Source organism: Sarcophilus harrisii, chromosome 5 (genome assembly GCF_902635505.1).
Source record: "Sarcophilus harrisii chromosome 5, mSarHar1.11, whole genome shotgun sequence".
NCBI lineage: Eukaryota > Metazoa > Chordata > Mammalia > Dasyuromorphia > Dasyuridae > Sarcophilus > Sarcophilus harrisii.
The window spans coordinates 237,407,019-237,423,969 of NC_045430.1; the positions used below are offsets into that span (position 1 = coordinate 237,407,019).

At 39.8% G+C, this 16,951-nt stretch overlaps 1 protein-coding gene across 6 annotated transcripts in view; it reads left to right on the top strand.

Annotated features, from left to right (window-relative positions):
* Positions 1-885: 885 nt before the first annotated feature.
* Positions 886-16,951, top strand: part of RSU1 (Ras suppressor protein 1) — a 220,415-nt gene continuing 204,349 nt past the window's right edge. For 5 of the 6 annotated variants that reach the window (XM_031939915.1, XM_031939920.1, XM_031939917.1 and 2 more), the window contains exons 1-3: positions 886-994; positions 1,141-1,252; positions 16,617-16,667. In XM_031939915.1, coding sequence (XP_031795775.1) covers positions 1,144-1,252; positions 16,617-16,667 — 160 coding nt within the window. In that variant the 5' untranslated portion in view covers positions 886-994; positions 1,141-1,143. The remainder of the gene's footprint in view (positions 995-1,140; positions 1,253-16,616; positions 16,668-16,951) is intronic. The other variant, XM_031939916.1, reaches the window with a different exon arrangement.

The following is a 16,951-nucleotide window of genomic DNA, read 5'->3' on the forward strand; positions in this document are numbered from 1 at the left end:
AAAAAGAAATAAAAAAATTGTTTTTGTTCTTGAGTTTTAAATAAAATTTTTTTAAAAAAATAAAATAAATATATAAAAAATAAAGAAATAAAAAATTGTTTTTGTTTTTGAGTTTTAAATAAAATTTTTAAATAAAATAAAATAAATACACAAATAAACAAAAAAAATTCTAAAAACGTGTTTTTGTTTTTGAGTTTTAAATAAAATAAATAAAATTTTTAAATAAAAAAATGACATACAGGGCAAACCAGCCGATAGGCATTTATCGAGTGCCTACTGTGTGCTAAGCACGTGTTACGTATTGGGGATATAACAAGCGACAAAAGATACCCCCGCCCTCAGGGAGCCTGCCCTCTAACGGGAGGGGCGACACGCAAACAAATCGGGCAATAAACACCGATTAAGCTGCTTCCGCGTGCCAGGCTCAGGGCCAGGGGAACAGAAAGAGGCGACGATGCCCGAGGCCAGGAACAAAGAGATCCACAAAGGCGGATGGATGTAGGATGTGAAAGGAGCAGAAGTAGGTACAGGAGGAGTAAGAGCGGTCAGGGATACGGACCGACGCCGCAGGGTCTGGCAGTAACCGGCTCCCACCGGCGCCGGGGCTCCGTTTCTTCAGAGCTTCCTACTTCTCACTTGACAGCGCCCGACGAAACTGGACATGCGCACACTCTCATACGCACGCGCCCTCGGCTTGACCAATCAGCACCCCTAGAGGGACCGCTTGGGGGCGGGGCTGAGGACGGAGAGGGGAGGAGCCCACGGAAGTGATTGGCCCGCCTGGGGCGCCACATTCCGAGCTGGGGAGGAGTCTCGCCCTGGAGCCTGGGCCTCGGAGCAATTCTCCTAATTGGGAAGCGCTGGGGCTCTCGGGCGCGGGAGGGGCGGGGCCGCGCGCGGCGCGGTCTGCGCTTGCGCCGGGGTCCGGGACAGGGCGTATTTACTCCTCCGGCCGAGCAGCTCTCCGCCGAGTCCCGACGCCGGTGCCCCCGCAGTGAGTGCTGGGGCGGGGGGCGCGGGGGCCGCGGTGCTGGCCGGCTTTCCGGGGGTCGCTGGGGGGCGGGGCGGTCCCGTCGGGCGGCTTTGCTGGGCGGGGGGCGGGGGCCGGGACCCCTCACCCACTCGCGCTTGTCCCCTCAGAGCATGTCCAAGTCTCTGAAGAAGCTGGTGGAGGAGAGCCGGGAGAAGAACCAGCCCGAGGTGGACATGTGCGACCGCGGCATCTCCAGCATGCTGGACGTCCACGGCCTGTGTGAGTAACCGGTCCGGAGCGGCGGCGTTAGCCCCCCGCGCGCCGGACGCCGCCCTCCCCTCCCGCGGCCGGGCTCCCCTGCCGCTCGCGCGCGCGCTGCGGCCCAAACTTCTCCGGCCCAAACTTCTCCGGCCGGTTCTAAGCGGGACGGAGGGGCAAACTCCCATTGGCTAACTAACGGGAGCCGCCGCCTGACGGCCCGCCCACGCGCGGGCAAGCCGGGCGCCGAGGGATTAAGGGGTGAAACGGAGCTCGCGTTTGTCTCCCGCTCGGACCCCGAGGTTTCCTCTCCCCCCTCAGCGCCGCAGAGCAGTGCCGTGACAGGAGTTAATAGAGTTCTTGAAAATCCGACTTAATTATAAACCATTGTAAATATAAATCAACTTAGATATAAAATTTATAAAATTTTTCCCGATTTAGCAAGAATTTCTTTTAACATCATTTACTTTTTTTTTTTTTTGAGCTAAGTTTTTTTTTGGGGGGGGTCAATTTCATTACTTTTTGTTTTCTTTTTTTTTTTTTTTATTTAATAGCCTTTTATTTACAGGTTCTATGCATGGGTAACTTTGCAGCATCTTGTTCCAATTTTTCACCTCTTACCCCCCCCCCACCCCCTCCCCCAGATGGCAGGATGACCAGTAGATGTTAAATATATTAAAATATAAATTAGATGCACAATAAGTATACATGACCAAAACGTATTTTGCTGTACAAAAAGAATCAGACTCTGAAATATTGTACAATTAGCTTGTGAAGGAAATCAAAAATGCAGGTGGGCATAAATATAGGGATTGGGAATTCAATGTAATGGTTCTTAGGCATCTCCCAGAGTTCTTTTTCTGGGCGTAGCTGGTTCAGTTCATTACTGCTCCATTGGAAATGATTTGGTTGAACATCATTTACTTTTAAGGGGACTTTATCATATACACAAGATAAAACCCAACTTAAGACATAATAAGACATATAAGGGTTTATAGCCCTAGACCTTGCTCAAATTATTCAGCCTTACTAAAGTTAACTGGATCTTTCTAATATCTTGTCCACCCCAAAATATAGCATGATACGTGAAAATTGTTTTATAAAAATGTCCTTTTGTATATACTGGAATAACCACCATGGTTCTCTTGGTGAAAATTGAAGACAAGGGTCCTTAACCTTGGGGGTCCCCTATGAACTTCATATATTTAATATTTGATTTAATAATTTAAATATTAAATTATTAAATGTAATAATTTAAATATTAAATTATTAAATGTAATAATCTAAATATTAAATTATTAAATTTAATAATTTAAATCTATATTAAACATAATATATAAACCTATTTATACACATAAATGTATAAATTAAAATAATTTAAACATATTAAATTAAATAATAATTTAAACACAATGACAAATATTGTGACCCCATTTGGACAAAAAAATGTTTTGCCATTTCCATTTCCAGCTCATTCTACAGATGTCAGAACTGAGGCAAACTGAATTAAGTGGCTTCCCAGGGTCACACAGCTAATAAGTGTCTGAAATTATAGTTGAACTCAGATTTTCCTGACTCCAGGCCTAGCACTGTATCCATGGGACCACCTTGCTGCCAATATATATATCCACATCCCTACCATATACAATATATTAGATATGCTTACATACAAGTGTATACGTAGACGTATGTAGCTATGTATGTACGCATAGAAAACTTTATTTCAGTATAGTTGATTTCTTTTGTAATTGTATGTATTTTATTTGGTGCATTAAAAAAACATTCTGAGGATTTCATAGGTTCCACTAGACTGCCAAAGATTCACAAAAAAAGTTTAAAATTCTTAATTTCAGTGATTAAAACTAGAGTTCCCCGAATAAAAAACTTACTTCTAAGAAGTTTGAAAATGGAATGCTGTAACTCCTCAGCCAGTTTTTTTGTAGGTCCTCAGGGTATCTTCAGTTATAAGGTGAATAATAAAATCCTCAAAGTAGTGAGGTTAATATTAATTCAGTTGAGTTAATGGAAGATATTTTTAAGTTCCACTATGATGTCTCATTGTGGCATGGAAATGACTCTGCGATCTCCAAGCTGTGACAGTATAAAACACAGCCACAAATAGACCCTACCTAGCTGAAAAAGCTTCCTCTTTTTGCCCAGTGGCAAATTGGTATATGAAGGAATTGGTGTGGATGAGTTCTGAGAGGCTTGTTCTCATGCTGATAGCAAGAAAGGAGACTACCTAATGTTAAGAGACTGCTAGATTTGGATCTGGAGTGTTTGAATTTTGCTATGTGTGACCTGAGCACAAGTGACTTAACCTTAACTCCCTTGCTCTGGTTCCTCATCTGTAAGATAAAAAGGGCACTGGATACAATTGTTTAAAATGGACTACTAAATTGTAATTGGGAATTTTGTATGTGTCAGTGGAGAGTATACCCAAGCTGATGAAATCGCAAATCCTGAAATATTGAAATAATTTTAAAAAGAACTATATGTGTACATAAACACTTCAAGGAGTGGTGAATTTGTGTGAATTTTATACAAGCTACCTCTTGGGAATAACAGGGTAAAGGGAATAAATAATGATGTCAAGAAATTTAACAGATTATTAACAATCAAGGTTATAAGATAATGAAGCATGAAGTTAAGAAGGGTGAGTGAGGCCTTCTAGAATATTTGCCAGTAGAAATAATCCCATGTTTAGCTTTAATGTTACTTTCATCCGTTTTTGAGGTCTACTGGTTCAACTATGAAGTTTTAGAATATTTATCAAGCACCTTAGAACAGAGAACTTGGAGGGGAAAAGAAAAGAAGAGGCTGGAGAAACTAGGATGGATGATGGAGGAAACGTGAACAGGGTGAAAAGTTGTAGATAAATTGTATTTGGTAGTTGCTGAGAAGGTACTCTCCAGTGGGAAGAACTAGAAACAATAGGTAGTATTTGTAGATTCAGATTTCAATTGAATGTAAGTTAAAAAAACAAACCAACTTTTATTTATTAGAACTATTAGCAAGTAGAATAGGCTGCTCTGGGAAGCAGAGATTTCCCTATCAGTTAAATTCCTGAGCCAGATGCTGATCATTTGTCCAAGGATGTTGTAGAGGGAGAATTCATATATGAGTTGGCCTAGATGGTCTTTGAGGTCCCTTACATCTTTCAGCTCCTATATTTCATTCTGATATTTTGTACTGATAAAGAGTTCAAAACCTACTTTTGTTGACCTTTCACAATGTAAGGACAAATTGATGTAGTGAAACCTCCAGCTGACCCTTCAAATTATAGTATTGACTTGGAAGAGGATTTGAACCTGCTAAGACATCACTCACTTTGAACACTTACGTGGTCAAGAAAATAGAGATTGAGAGAAGCAGAAGGCTATGGGAACATCAGCACTTGTGCTGTAGTTGCTTCCTTCCTCCCCGATCCTGCCTATATCCACCTTCCACATCTGGCAGATCACTTTCCATGTAGTATTGTTGGTGACGGAGGATGCCGTCGTGAAAGATTTGTGGGTGTTTGGGGCCATAGTTCAGGAGATTCTTCTGTGCCCTTAAATGACTGGTTTTATTATGAATAAACACATCTCTTGAAAATTACATCATTAAAAGTTATAATGTCCTTTTAGTCACTTTGACTTAACAGCATTTTTTCTTTCTTTCTTTTTTTTGCTGAGGCAATTGGGGTTAAGTAACTTGCCCAAGCTCACACATCTAAGAAGTGTTACGTGTCTGAGGTCAAATTTGAACTCGGGTCCTCCTGACTTAAGGGCTGGTGTTCTATCCACTGCATCACCTAGCTGCCCCTGTCAGTCTTTTTATATATCTGCTAATAACCAGGCCCCTTTCTACCATTGTGTATACAAATGCAGCAGATGAAATAGTCACTTCTTTTGGGGAGATAACACTCTAATAAGGGAAACAAATATATAGAGTATAAATAAATGGGATTGCTAGGTAGCATAGTGAGTAAAGCATGGGCCTGAAGTCAGGCCTATTTTATGAGTTCAAATCTGGCTTCCAACACCAACTGTGTGACTCTGGGTAAATCCCTTAACCCAGAAGGAAATGGCAAACTCCTCTAGTGTCTCTGGCCAGAAACCCCCAAATGGGTCTTGAAGAGTCAGATGTGGATCAGAGAACTAAGCTATAGCAACAATAAATATAAAGAATACATATAGATGCACATGTTTAGCATATGTTGGATTACTTGCCATCTAGGGAAGTGATTAGGGAGAAGGGAGGGAAAAAATTAGAATACATACAAGGTTTTATAAGGGTGAAAGTTGAAAACTATCCATGTATATATTTTGAAAATAAAACGTTTTAATTAAAATACAAAAAAACCCAACATATACACACACACACATTTAGAAAGAATACATCTATATCAGTACAAAGTACTTAAATGCATTGGTTTGGGAGGGAAGGTGCAAGTTTTTGGGGAGCTGAAGTGTAGACCAGAAAAATCTTCATGAAGAAAATTGTTCTTTAGTTGGATCTTGAAAGCAGAGAATATGCTGTAAGATGAAGGTGGGGAAGGACTGAATTCTAGGGATGGGGGATAGGCAAGCAGGACAGAGTGTACTTTCTAAGGATCCAAAAGAAAGACTGGTTATATTCCCAAATGCAGATGGTGGAGAGGGGGAATGGAATAAGCATTTAAGTGCCTCTTATGGTACCAGGCCTGTGCTAAGTACTTTACTGATACTCCATTGGGACTGAAAAGATGGATTGGAGCCAGGATATAAAGGGCTTTAGAAACTAAAGAAGTTTAGATTGTATCTTCCAGGCCATGGGGAGCCACCTGAATTGATTGAGTAGGGAGTCACATGGTCAAAAGCAAATCACTTTAGCTGCAGGTTATTGGATGGTCCAGTGTATTGATAGACTTAAGGCCCAAAGACCAATTAGGAGGCCATTGAAATAATCTGGGCTGGAAGAGATAAGGGCCTGAATGAACTATGCTGCTAGTTGAGAAGGGTTGGTTGGATTTGGGAGAGATTGGGGTAGTCTTAGGCACTTAATCAACATTTATTAGGTGCCATCTGTGTGCTTGGCACATGTGGAGGTAGGGAAAGTGAGTTTCAAACCCAGGAAAGTGCTTGTTTGTCTCTTGATCCAAACCCTTGTGGGCTGGAAAACGGTGCTGGCCTGCCCAGGCTCCCTCCTAGGTCCAGACTAGTTTGCCTTGCAGTGAGGCATTCTGAATGTTCCTCCGCAGGAGTAGCCCGGCACAGTGGAAGGGGCCAGAGTTGGAGGTAAGAGGGTCTGCATTTCAGGGCCATCTCCAACACCATGGGCAGAGAGGATATGTCCTCTCTGAGCCCAATTATCTCATCCCTAAAACAGGGAAAAGGATATTTAAAACACCTCACCTCAGAGGATTGTTTTCTAAAAAAGTAGCTTTTAATCCTTAAATTAGAAACCCCAGTTTTTATGGGATATCTTTCCTGATGCCCCTGGATACTTGAGCCTTCTCCTTTGACATGTCCCATTTACACGGCACTTATGTTGCATGTGCATAGTCCTTTGCATGTTATTTCCCCGAATAGAGTGTGAGCTCCTCTAGGGACACTGTGCCTTTCTTTGTGCCCCAGTGCCTGACACATAAATAAGCACCAAATAGCTGCTGACTGACTGGCTGAGCTGTTTAAGGCAGCCCTGCTATAGTTTGCTTATACCTGCTGTGTGTCTTTCCTTTGCCTCTTGAAGTTCTGGGATTCTGTGAAGTCACAGCTTATAGAATCACTGAAGGAATATAATTAGATGGTCTTTTATAGTTAGGAGTAATGTAGGATCATTGGAAATACTGCCCACTTTCCATTGGCTGGATCTCATTCTCCTAATCAGTTATGGATCCAGGGCCTTTCCCCTATGTGGAACCTGTCCAAGATTATACTTACCTCACTGGACTACCTGTCTGCATGTTATACTAGGCAATATAAAATCATCTTATTTTTTAGCAACATTGGCTCTTATGCTATTGCCCACACCCTGTAATGTTGGGGCTGGGCAGCTTACTGGAAAGCCTTTCAGTCTGGCCTTGCTCTTAGTGGGGGAAGTGCAGGAGGCTGGCCTCCAGGAAGATCAAAAATCAAATTGAATTTCTCCCCTTGGTTCTGAGACCTTAAGCTCCTGCCGCCAGTCCTTTGCCTCTGCCAGCTCCTGCCTCTATCTCCCTCCGAATCTCAATCCTGGCTAAGGCTCTAGCTTATATGTTCCACACTGAGTACAAACCAATCATTATATCACTAGGAAATCATTATTTGTTGTAGGATTAAATCAATGTTAAACTAGATTTAACCACTGTCTCCTCAATTCCACTTACTTAGCACCTTGTAAGAATCCTAACATCTCCCACTTTCTTTTGTTTTTAGAACATAGGTGGTCATAACCTCCCTCACTTCTCAAGGAGGTGAGAATCCCAAAAAAGAAGGTGATCACTCCTTCTCTGATTGCTCAAAAAAGAAGTAAAAACACCATAAAAAGAGGTGATCATGCCCTCCCTGACATCTCAGGAAGGGAGATGAAAACACCAAAGCAAATGGGAAAAAAAATCAGAGTAGCGGGTTTCTGAAGGGGCTCACTTGAAACAGATATACATAAATCCATCAATATGGGAGATATTACACATAATCACATAAATTACATAAGCACATAGTAACACAGGCTAGTAGTGATGTAACAAATAACATGAATCAACATGCAGAATTATGCATCCTAGAAATAGTCCAAAAGGAATCTATGTCCATTACTTCATGTACAAGGAATTCAATAATTTCTGCAAGTTTTAAAGTCCTGCAATAGTCTCATCAACAATTTTTTTCATCTCAAGGAATCCAATGATTCCTTCTGGTTTTCAAGTCCTGCAACAATCTTGTGTTAGGGAATCCAATGATTCCTGCAGATTTTGTTCTTAGGTCTTCCCTTTGTTTCCAGATTTTTCTCTTTTTTTTCTGTCTCTGATGGACAAGGCAAATACGGCTCATTGGCACCCATCTGATTCCTTCTCCATCTGTAGAAATACAAGCAAACCCTTTTTCCCAAGCAGTTAACCTATCTAGTCCCTTCTATTTACCACCTTCTAAATCTCTCCTCATCACCTGGCAATTACATTGGAGCTGTTCATTATATTGGAGCTATTCACACTGGACACTGCCCTTCTGTTGGGTTAAAAAAGCCTGTATTCTCCCCAATTGTAATCCCTTTCTCCCATGTGATTGCTTTTTGGCTGATAAATCACATCAGAGTCCTAAACTTCTCTGGGAGTAACCTCAGGCTGCCATCATGTCCCACCTATCTTTTGTATGATATCTTGGGGGGTGGGCCCTGCCTCTTATTTCCCTGGGTCATTCTACATTCTGAGGCCCATTGGAAGCCCTGGTGGCATTTTGGACATAGGGTTTTTTAGGTCTTCAATCACCCTGTCCTCTCACTTTATCTCTTTGCCTATATTGGGCTCTCAAATGTCCTATTTTTCCACACTGAAAGCATTGACGAATCTCTCTAGAAGTCCCTTTGCCAAGAGGGACCCTGTCTTTCCATGTTCATCATAGTCTGGGCCTAATAAGCATTTATGCCCACTGTGGCACAGTGTCTTATGATCTCCTCTAAAAGAGCATCTTTGTGTAGTCCCCATATAATTCTTCTACAAACATTATTAGCATTTTCCTTAGCCAGTTGTCTGATCGTTATTTCTGTAGCTGCATTTTCTCCAATGGTTCTTGTTACATCTGTTTGTAGACGTCCCACAAAATCTGCAAAGGGTTCATTGGGATCTTGCTCTATTTTTGTGAAGGCTTCCCCCTGATCTTTCCCTGGGAGGGAACCCCAAGCTTTTATAGCAGCAATAGCAATTTGTTCATAAGCTTCTATGGGGTAATTAATCTGTGCTAAATTCTCTGCATACTGACCTTCACCTGCTAGATGATTTGTAAATTAACTCCTGTTTGCTTATTGCAATGGGCTTGAATCGTACATAATTCATGATACTCCCAAAGCCACAACAAGTTTTGTCCAGGTTCTAAACATGTCCTTGCTATGGATTTCCAATCACTAGGGGTTAGGATTTCATAAGCCAAATTATCTAGTAACATCTTAAGATGATGTAGCCCCATAAAGAGTGCAACCTTTTTTCAAATCCTTAATTTTTTCCAAATCAAAAGGAATGTATCCTTTACTTTTTTGACCTGAAGAGTCAAGCTCTTTATGCATTTATTTTTAAATCATATACATCCTGTCCTTCATTTTTTGTCTTAACTAATGCTTTTTGTAATCTTGTCATAAGCTCCTTCATAGGTGGTGCTGAATGTGTTACTGCCTCTCCCGCTCCTCCTATTCCCTCCATCCATGAAGAGTTAATTGAGGGAAGTAGGTCAGGGGATGGGAAATACTCCTGCTGTGAAGTGCCACACTCAGAATTGTACTTAACTCCATTTTTATCTGATTCTTCATCCTTTTCACCTAGCTTATTTAGATTCTCCCCCTCCTGCTCTTTCTTCTTTTTCCTTATTCTATAACTATAATTTCCTAAAGCCAGTTGTATTAAATTATATGTATTGTGTGTCTTTGGAAATTGAGTCAGGTCTATTATCATTGTAAAATTGACATAATTGCTCTCCTACTGATTTCCACTCCTCTAGATCCAATTCTTTTTCCATAAAGAACCAAGGAGATGTGTACTGTACAGTTTCTAAAAGTTCAGTGATCTGTTCCCAAATTATAATCAAACCTTGGCTTTTCATAAGTCTGACAATGCTCTTTACATGTTTTCCTTGAATTGGAAAAGAAGGCTATTTTCTAAACATCTGTCCCATTTTAGCTGAAATACTATTTTAGCCCTTTAACAAAGTTTCCTTATTGTACTCACCCTAATTTCTGGGTCACATATGAAGGTTCTTGGTCCCACATTCTGGCGCCAAAATGTAATGTTCTTCTCTAAATTACATTGTTCTCTGAGAGCAGGCTTCTTGCCGGGCTTCTGGGAGCAGCCTTAGTTTCAGTTCAGTAATCACCGCAAGTGCAGCCAGGGATTAAAGTCCAAATCCTTTATTGTCTCCTTCAAAGTCTTATCTCCTTCACTTGGGCCCAGGCTAATTTTTCTTAGAGGCCTTCTGTAGTCTTGGTTCCAAGAGCTTAAGCTTCCTTCTCTGGTTTGTGACTATCCAGGACTGAATCCTGGCTGGGGCTCCAAGAGCTTCTAGTGGGCTTGTCCTTTCTGGCCTTGACAGCTCCTCCTTATATGCCCCACACTAAGTATGCATCAATCATTATATCAATAGGGAATCATTATTTGTTTAGGATTAAATCACTGTCTCCTCAATTCCACTTACTTAGCACCTTGTAAGAATCCTAACATTCAGTAATATAGAATAGAAAGAAGTTGAACTGCCCAATGTGATGCAAAAGACTGTTACAAATAATGCTTTTGGGCTGGACTTTTGGCTCTTACATTGCCATGTGATGGGCCTATCTGGTTCTGTTTTTGCTTTGTTCTAGTATAACGTCATGTCTTACAAAGGATCCTGCGGTTCACTTTTTCAGATATTTATTTAGTGACTCATGCACGTCGTATATTAGGCACTATAAAGACAAAACTGATATTGACCCTTTCCTCAAAAAACCACTATTCTGTTGAGGCTGGAGTGGGAGAATCAATATATACTAAACAGAAAATCTTTACAAAGGGAGGAGAATCAGAGATCTTGCATGGAGATGGCATTTGAACTGAATTTTGAAGGGAGCTATAGATGTCAAGAAGCCGTAGTGAGGATGGAGCACATTTCAGGCATGGTGCATGTCCCCAAGTATCAAGACATGGAGGTAGAAAATGAATGTCACGTTGGGGATCAGCTGACAGAACTGTTTGCAACGGAGCAAGCCAAGGGGAGGAATGTGAAATTATTCAGGAAAGAAAACTTGAAGTTCAACTTCGGATGTGAAAGGAGCCAAAATTCAGCTATTTTGGAAATGTCTGTGGTGCCATCTTGTGGTACTTTTGTTACTTTGTCACTTAAAAAATCTCACTGAACCTTAGAAGTAACCAGAATAGTAAAGGATCTAACTCTATCTTATGCTCTTCAGTAAGGCCCCAATGCCACCATGTCTCATTGGGTTGACACTCTCATTGGATTCAGGAATCTTGAGGTTGAAAGAGCAGAAAAGAAAAAAAGCAGTAAAAAAGGAGAATAATTAGGTTCTAGATGGTCCTTAAAAATGCTGAAGGTTTTTTTTTTTTTTTTTTTAAAGATAACAGTTCATTGATTAAATAAATTAAATACAAGTAAATAGCAAATATAAATAAAAATCACAAAGTTCAAATTTATTGATTTTCCACCTTCTTCTAATCCTTCCAGTTCTTAATTTGTGATATTATTCTGAAATAATCACTTATCTTTTGATCAGTTTACTGCTGATTGGCATCACAGTTTGCCTACTGATTTGTAAGGGGAGACATGGGTAAAATTCAGTTGCCTCTCTCTGTGAGATGCTTTCCTGCCTACTGCCCCTGTTTTGGACCAGATTCTCTGGACTGTTTCAGGATTCTGTCCAGATCTTTGGACTTCTCAGACTAGTAGATGTTTTGACATCTTTAATTTCTGTCCTTCTTGTCTCTCTGCCAAGACATATTTTCTCTTTCTGGGTGTAGTAAGGCACGAGGACTTGTGAAAAGATAGAAAGTTTTATTTAAAGCTGTTCTAGTTCCCAGAGAGCAGTAGAAATACACTTCATTAGATTTGGGGCTTCCTGATCTCTGAAGAGGTAGCTTTGCTCACTTTAAGTTTACATCTCTTCCTCTGTTCTAGCTCCCAGATCAAAATAAAGCCCATAGCATCCCTCCCAGTTTCCATTTATCCCACCCATTCCAGTGATATTTTTAAATATCAAGGGGGATGAAGCCTGGAGGAAGGCCAAAAAAGTGGGAAGGGTAACTATTGTGTTAAGTCAGTATGTTTTCTTCCTCTCCTTAGTTGACTTTAAAGATGCATCTCTTTGTAAATTTCTGCACTGAATCAAAGGCATGAAAAGGCCTTTTTAATATTTTATAATAAAAATTGAGGCTTTTCATCATGATCTTCTCTCCTCTTACTCTCTTGTGCCTTCTGCCATTTTCAGCTCCTTCACTTTGGGCTCATGTGATAAGGGCACCTTTCTCCTTGTTCAGGCAATCCCATTCTATCCCGTCTTCTCTGATAGGTTGTCCCTCTGTCATCCTTGTTCTTTAACTGATTTCCAATATTTTTCTCTCCACAGTCTACAAACATGCTAATGTCTCCCCCATCCTGAAAAACAAGCAAACCCTCACTTGATGCTTCCGTCACTGCTAACCATCATCCTGTATCTCTCCTGGCCTTAGGACCTAAGCAGATCACAAAGCTGGACCCCAATAGATGCTTGCCTTTTCTCTCCAAGCAGTCTCTCCTTAACCCCCTACAGTCTGGCTTCTGTCTGACTATTGTACCCACTCTGCTGTCTTCAAAGTTGCCAATGAGCCTTTCGTGGCCAAATCCAGCTGCTTTCTTCCAGTTTCCCTTGACCTCTCGGCAGCTTTTGACCTGTTGACCCCCCCCCCCACTTCTCCTTGATTCCCTGTGATCTCTGGGTTTCCAGGACATCCTTCTCTCCTGGCTTTCTTCCTCCTTTGTCCAGTAGATCCTTCTTTGTCTCCTTTGCTGGATACTTCTCTCTAACTCCAGATTCAAGGTTCTTATTTTCCCTCTTTATGTCAGCCCTCAGTGAACTCATCAGCTCCTTTATATTTATGCCTCTGTTTTGACCTGTCCTGCTTCTATGTGTCTCTCTCTCTCGAGTCTCATTTCCAACAATCCTGCAGAAGTCTCCAACTGGGTGTTCAGTAGACATCTAACATGTCCACAGTGGGCCTCTTCTCTCCCCTTCAATCCTCTGTGCTCTTAATTTCTTTTTTCCTATCCAGGCCAGCATCATCTTAGTTCCTCAAGTTCACAACCTAGAAGTCATCTTGCATTTCTCACTATGTCTCATCTCTTGAATCTAAGCTTTGCCAAGGATATTTCTACCTTTTATTGGAACCTTCCTAATTGACCCTCTTAATTCTAGTACCTTCCCTTTTGTTAATTATTTCTTATTTATCCTGTCAATAATTTCTTTGTGCATATTTATTTGTATGTTGTCTCCCCTTTAGATTATGAGCTCTGAAGACCTAGAATATTTTTTGCTGCTTCTTGCATTCTCCACACTTACTAGGACAGTGCCTTGCACATAGTAGGTACTAAATAAATGTTGCTTAATAGCATTCACTTATTATGTACCAAGACTCCTCCTTGGTAATTTCTGGCTCCCAGGGTGGCTAAAATGTTATTTTCACCACTTACCTCACCATGTCTCGAGGGTCCATGAGCAGCAGGGGCCAAATAGGAGGTACAGAATTCTTATGTCTTCTTGACCGATTTGGACAGTGCAGCTTTTATACTTTCAACATTCTATTTTTGTGAACCCCTTTTCTCTTCTTTTAATAGCAATGTTCTCATGGGACTCACAAAGAAACAACCACTCACAAACGAAAGGAATCGAGGTTGCATAAATACATCACCATTGCTGCCTCTTTTAAACCAGACATTCTAGAAGCCTTCCAGTACTTCTGGTTCCTTTGATTGCATCATTTTTGTTTTTGTATCCCAATAGGCAGCACAGTTCCCGGTGGGTAGGAAGGGCCTAACAAAAGGTTGTTGACGGGTTCAATGACTGGGTATGGGTCTTCCCACCAAAAGTAAAGATTCCAATTCTATTATAACTTAGTAGGCAGTCTTTGAAAGTGTTTCTGTTCTAATAATTCAGCACCCTATAGTCAGTCCCATTATAAGCAGCTCCAAATTTAGCCTAAATTACAAAAAAAGAAAATCCATGCATTGGTCCATAGGAGGACTCTTTTAAATTTGGTTTAGGGCCCAGATCTTCACGCTCCACTGATATTGTCATTAAGAACCAGAATTATTTTCTTGCTTGTAATGAGGAACTGGAATAGAAGATTTGTGAAGAAAATCATCAGTAAGCAGCCAAAGAATAGGCAAGAAATAGATAGGCTTGATGGAAAGAACATTAGACTTGAAAGATCTGGATTCAAATTCCACCTCAGATACTTACTGTCTGACTTAGAGTAAGTCATTTAACCTTAGTTTTCTAAGGGAAAGGGTTGTATTAGATAACTCTTGAAGTCATTTCTAGGTATGATCCTATAATCCTATCAAAGAGCAATTTCTTTTTTTTGTTTGTTTTTTGAGGGGGGAAGTGATGGAGAAGAAAGGAAACTTTTCCTTTTGGACCAGTATTATAAGTCTAAAATGAAAACCCTGGAATAAAATATGGGCAAATTCTGAGGAATCTTGAGAAATTTTGTGAGCTCTTAGTTTCTTTCTAGCTATCTCTAAATTAATGATCCCCTATGAAAGAAGTAAATGTAATTATATGTAGCTGTCAAGAGTTTTTCTCTCTTTGGGTGGTTGTGGGTATACTTTGGCAAGTAGGAAATAAAGGAAGGCATCCTTTTACAAATGCCTATTTTAGATGTTTAATACTTCTTATGTTATGTGTTAGTTCTTCCTTTTACCAGTGAGAAATATGTGGCCCTGTTTGTTATGCATAAGGGATGAGGAGCTTATTAAAACAAAGTGGTTGAGACCATAGTACAATGTGCCATGGATCTTCTTATCATTAAGTTTCTTATGAGTTCCTACATTTTTCTTGGTGCTTTCATTTATAGCTCTCTATTTAGTCCCTGTATTTTAGGAAAAATTGAAAAAAGGAAGGAAACTTCATTTATAATGGATTCAAATTCTAGTTTTCCTACTTATCTCCGTGGCATTTCCAGGTAATGACCTCTGTTGCTTAATTTTTTATTTCTAACATGAAGGATTCCTTCTGAGGTTCTTTCCAGTTTTATAGCCCTGAGCTTACGAAAAATGCATAAAATATCTGTGAATCTACCTACAGATGCAAGAATTATATGAATAGCATTATAAAATACTGCATAAATTAAATCGAACTTAAACAGAAAGATAATGTTCATGGTTGGGTTGTGTCAGTATAATTAAATGACAATACTACCTAAATTCAGTGCTGTACCATTCAGATTGCCAGCGTTACTTCATAGAAATAAGAGAAAGAATAAAATATTTGTTCAGAAGATCAAAAGGTCAAGAATTTCTAAGTAAATAATGAGAAAGAGGGGTAAAGAAAGGAGCCTGGCTGTAATCAGTTTCAGACTTTGGTACAAAACAGTTTTCAGAACAATCTTGTACTGGTTAAAAATAGAGAATTGTGATCATTGGAACCAATTATGTGTATGTGATTCAGTGAAAATAAAAAATAATTGCATATTATTTGGTAAACACAGAGACTCCCTAACACATATATCTCTCCAGAAACATAATAAGATCTCTTGGTAAAGTTGATACTTTGAATAAATATATAAGTAATATTAATATTATAAGTATATATTAATGTTATAAATATTAAAAATATATAAATATAATGTAATTTTAATAGTGCAACTAAGTGATATAGTGGATAGAATGCTGGATCTGGAATCAAGAGGATCTGAGTTAAATCAGGCCTCAGATATTTACTAGCTGTGTGACCCGGGGCCTTTAACGAGTTTCCTCATCTGTAAAATGAGCTGAAGAAGGATATGATAGACCACTACAATGTCTTTGCCAAGAAACCTCAAATGGAATCCCAAAGAGTCAGGCACAACTAAACAATAGCAATAATATTAGTAACTGACATTTATATAATGCTTTAAGATTTACAGAGCACATTATATATACACTGGGGCTCTTACCAAAGTTGAGATGAGCCAAGTCACTTAATCAGGGTCTCTGCCCCCTACATCCTATTCAAGTGCAAATTAGTGGTGAGCTGCCATGCTTCACATTAGGATTAGATCGGATGATGTCTGAGCTGACTTTCTGTGGGGAAATTTATCCCCTGGGATGAAGTTACTTCTTTAGAGACACCAGTGGGTCCTCAGATTAGATGGGTGCGATCTGGGTCTATAACATCAGCCATTTATAACTGACTTAGATCAATTACCAAACATTTAAGGGCAGACTACAGGCCAGGCAGTTTCCATGATAATTTTTATTTTACTTCTGAGGTAACTAGGCAAGTCATTGAACCTGCGTGACCATTCTTTTCTCATCTGTAAAAGAAGGCAGTTGGATTAAATGACCTAAATCTTGGTGATTTTTTGTTAACAAAAATGTCCAAGACTTCTTGGGAACAGTAAGAAGTTATTTATTCTATGCGATAAAATTTTAACACAGTTTCCATTGTTAGCATCTGGATATAAGTTGGATACATTTACTAACTGTGTGTGTGTTTTTTTTTTTTTTTTTCTTTATAGTTACTTTATCCCACATCACACAACTGGTTCTCAGTCACAACAAGCTAACAAGTAAGTGAATTTTTTGTTTTGCTACACATTTTCAAAAGATTGTTTCAGAGACTCAGTGCCTCAAGTCCTTTTACAAATATTACCATTGTTGTTACATTTAAAACCTAGTAAATATATGGGGAAAATTAATGACATATCCTCAAAAATAGATCAACAAATTATCTTCCCAAAGAGAATTCTTTGTTCTACTTTAAGGGAGTTTTCCCTTAGTGATTGTTGCTAATGTAATTTTGTCAGCTTCAATCTCAAGGGAAGTGTGGTGTGACTGAGAAAGTATTTCTCTG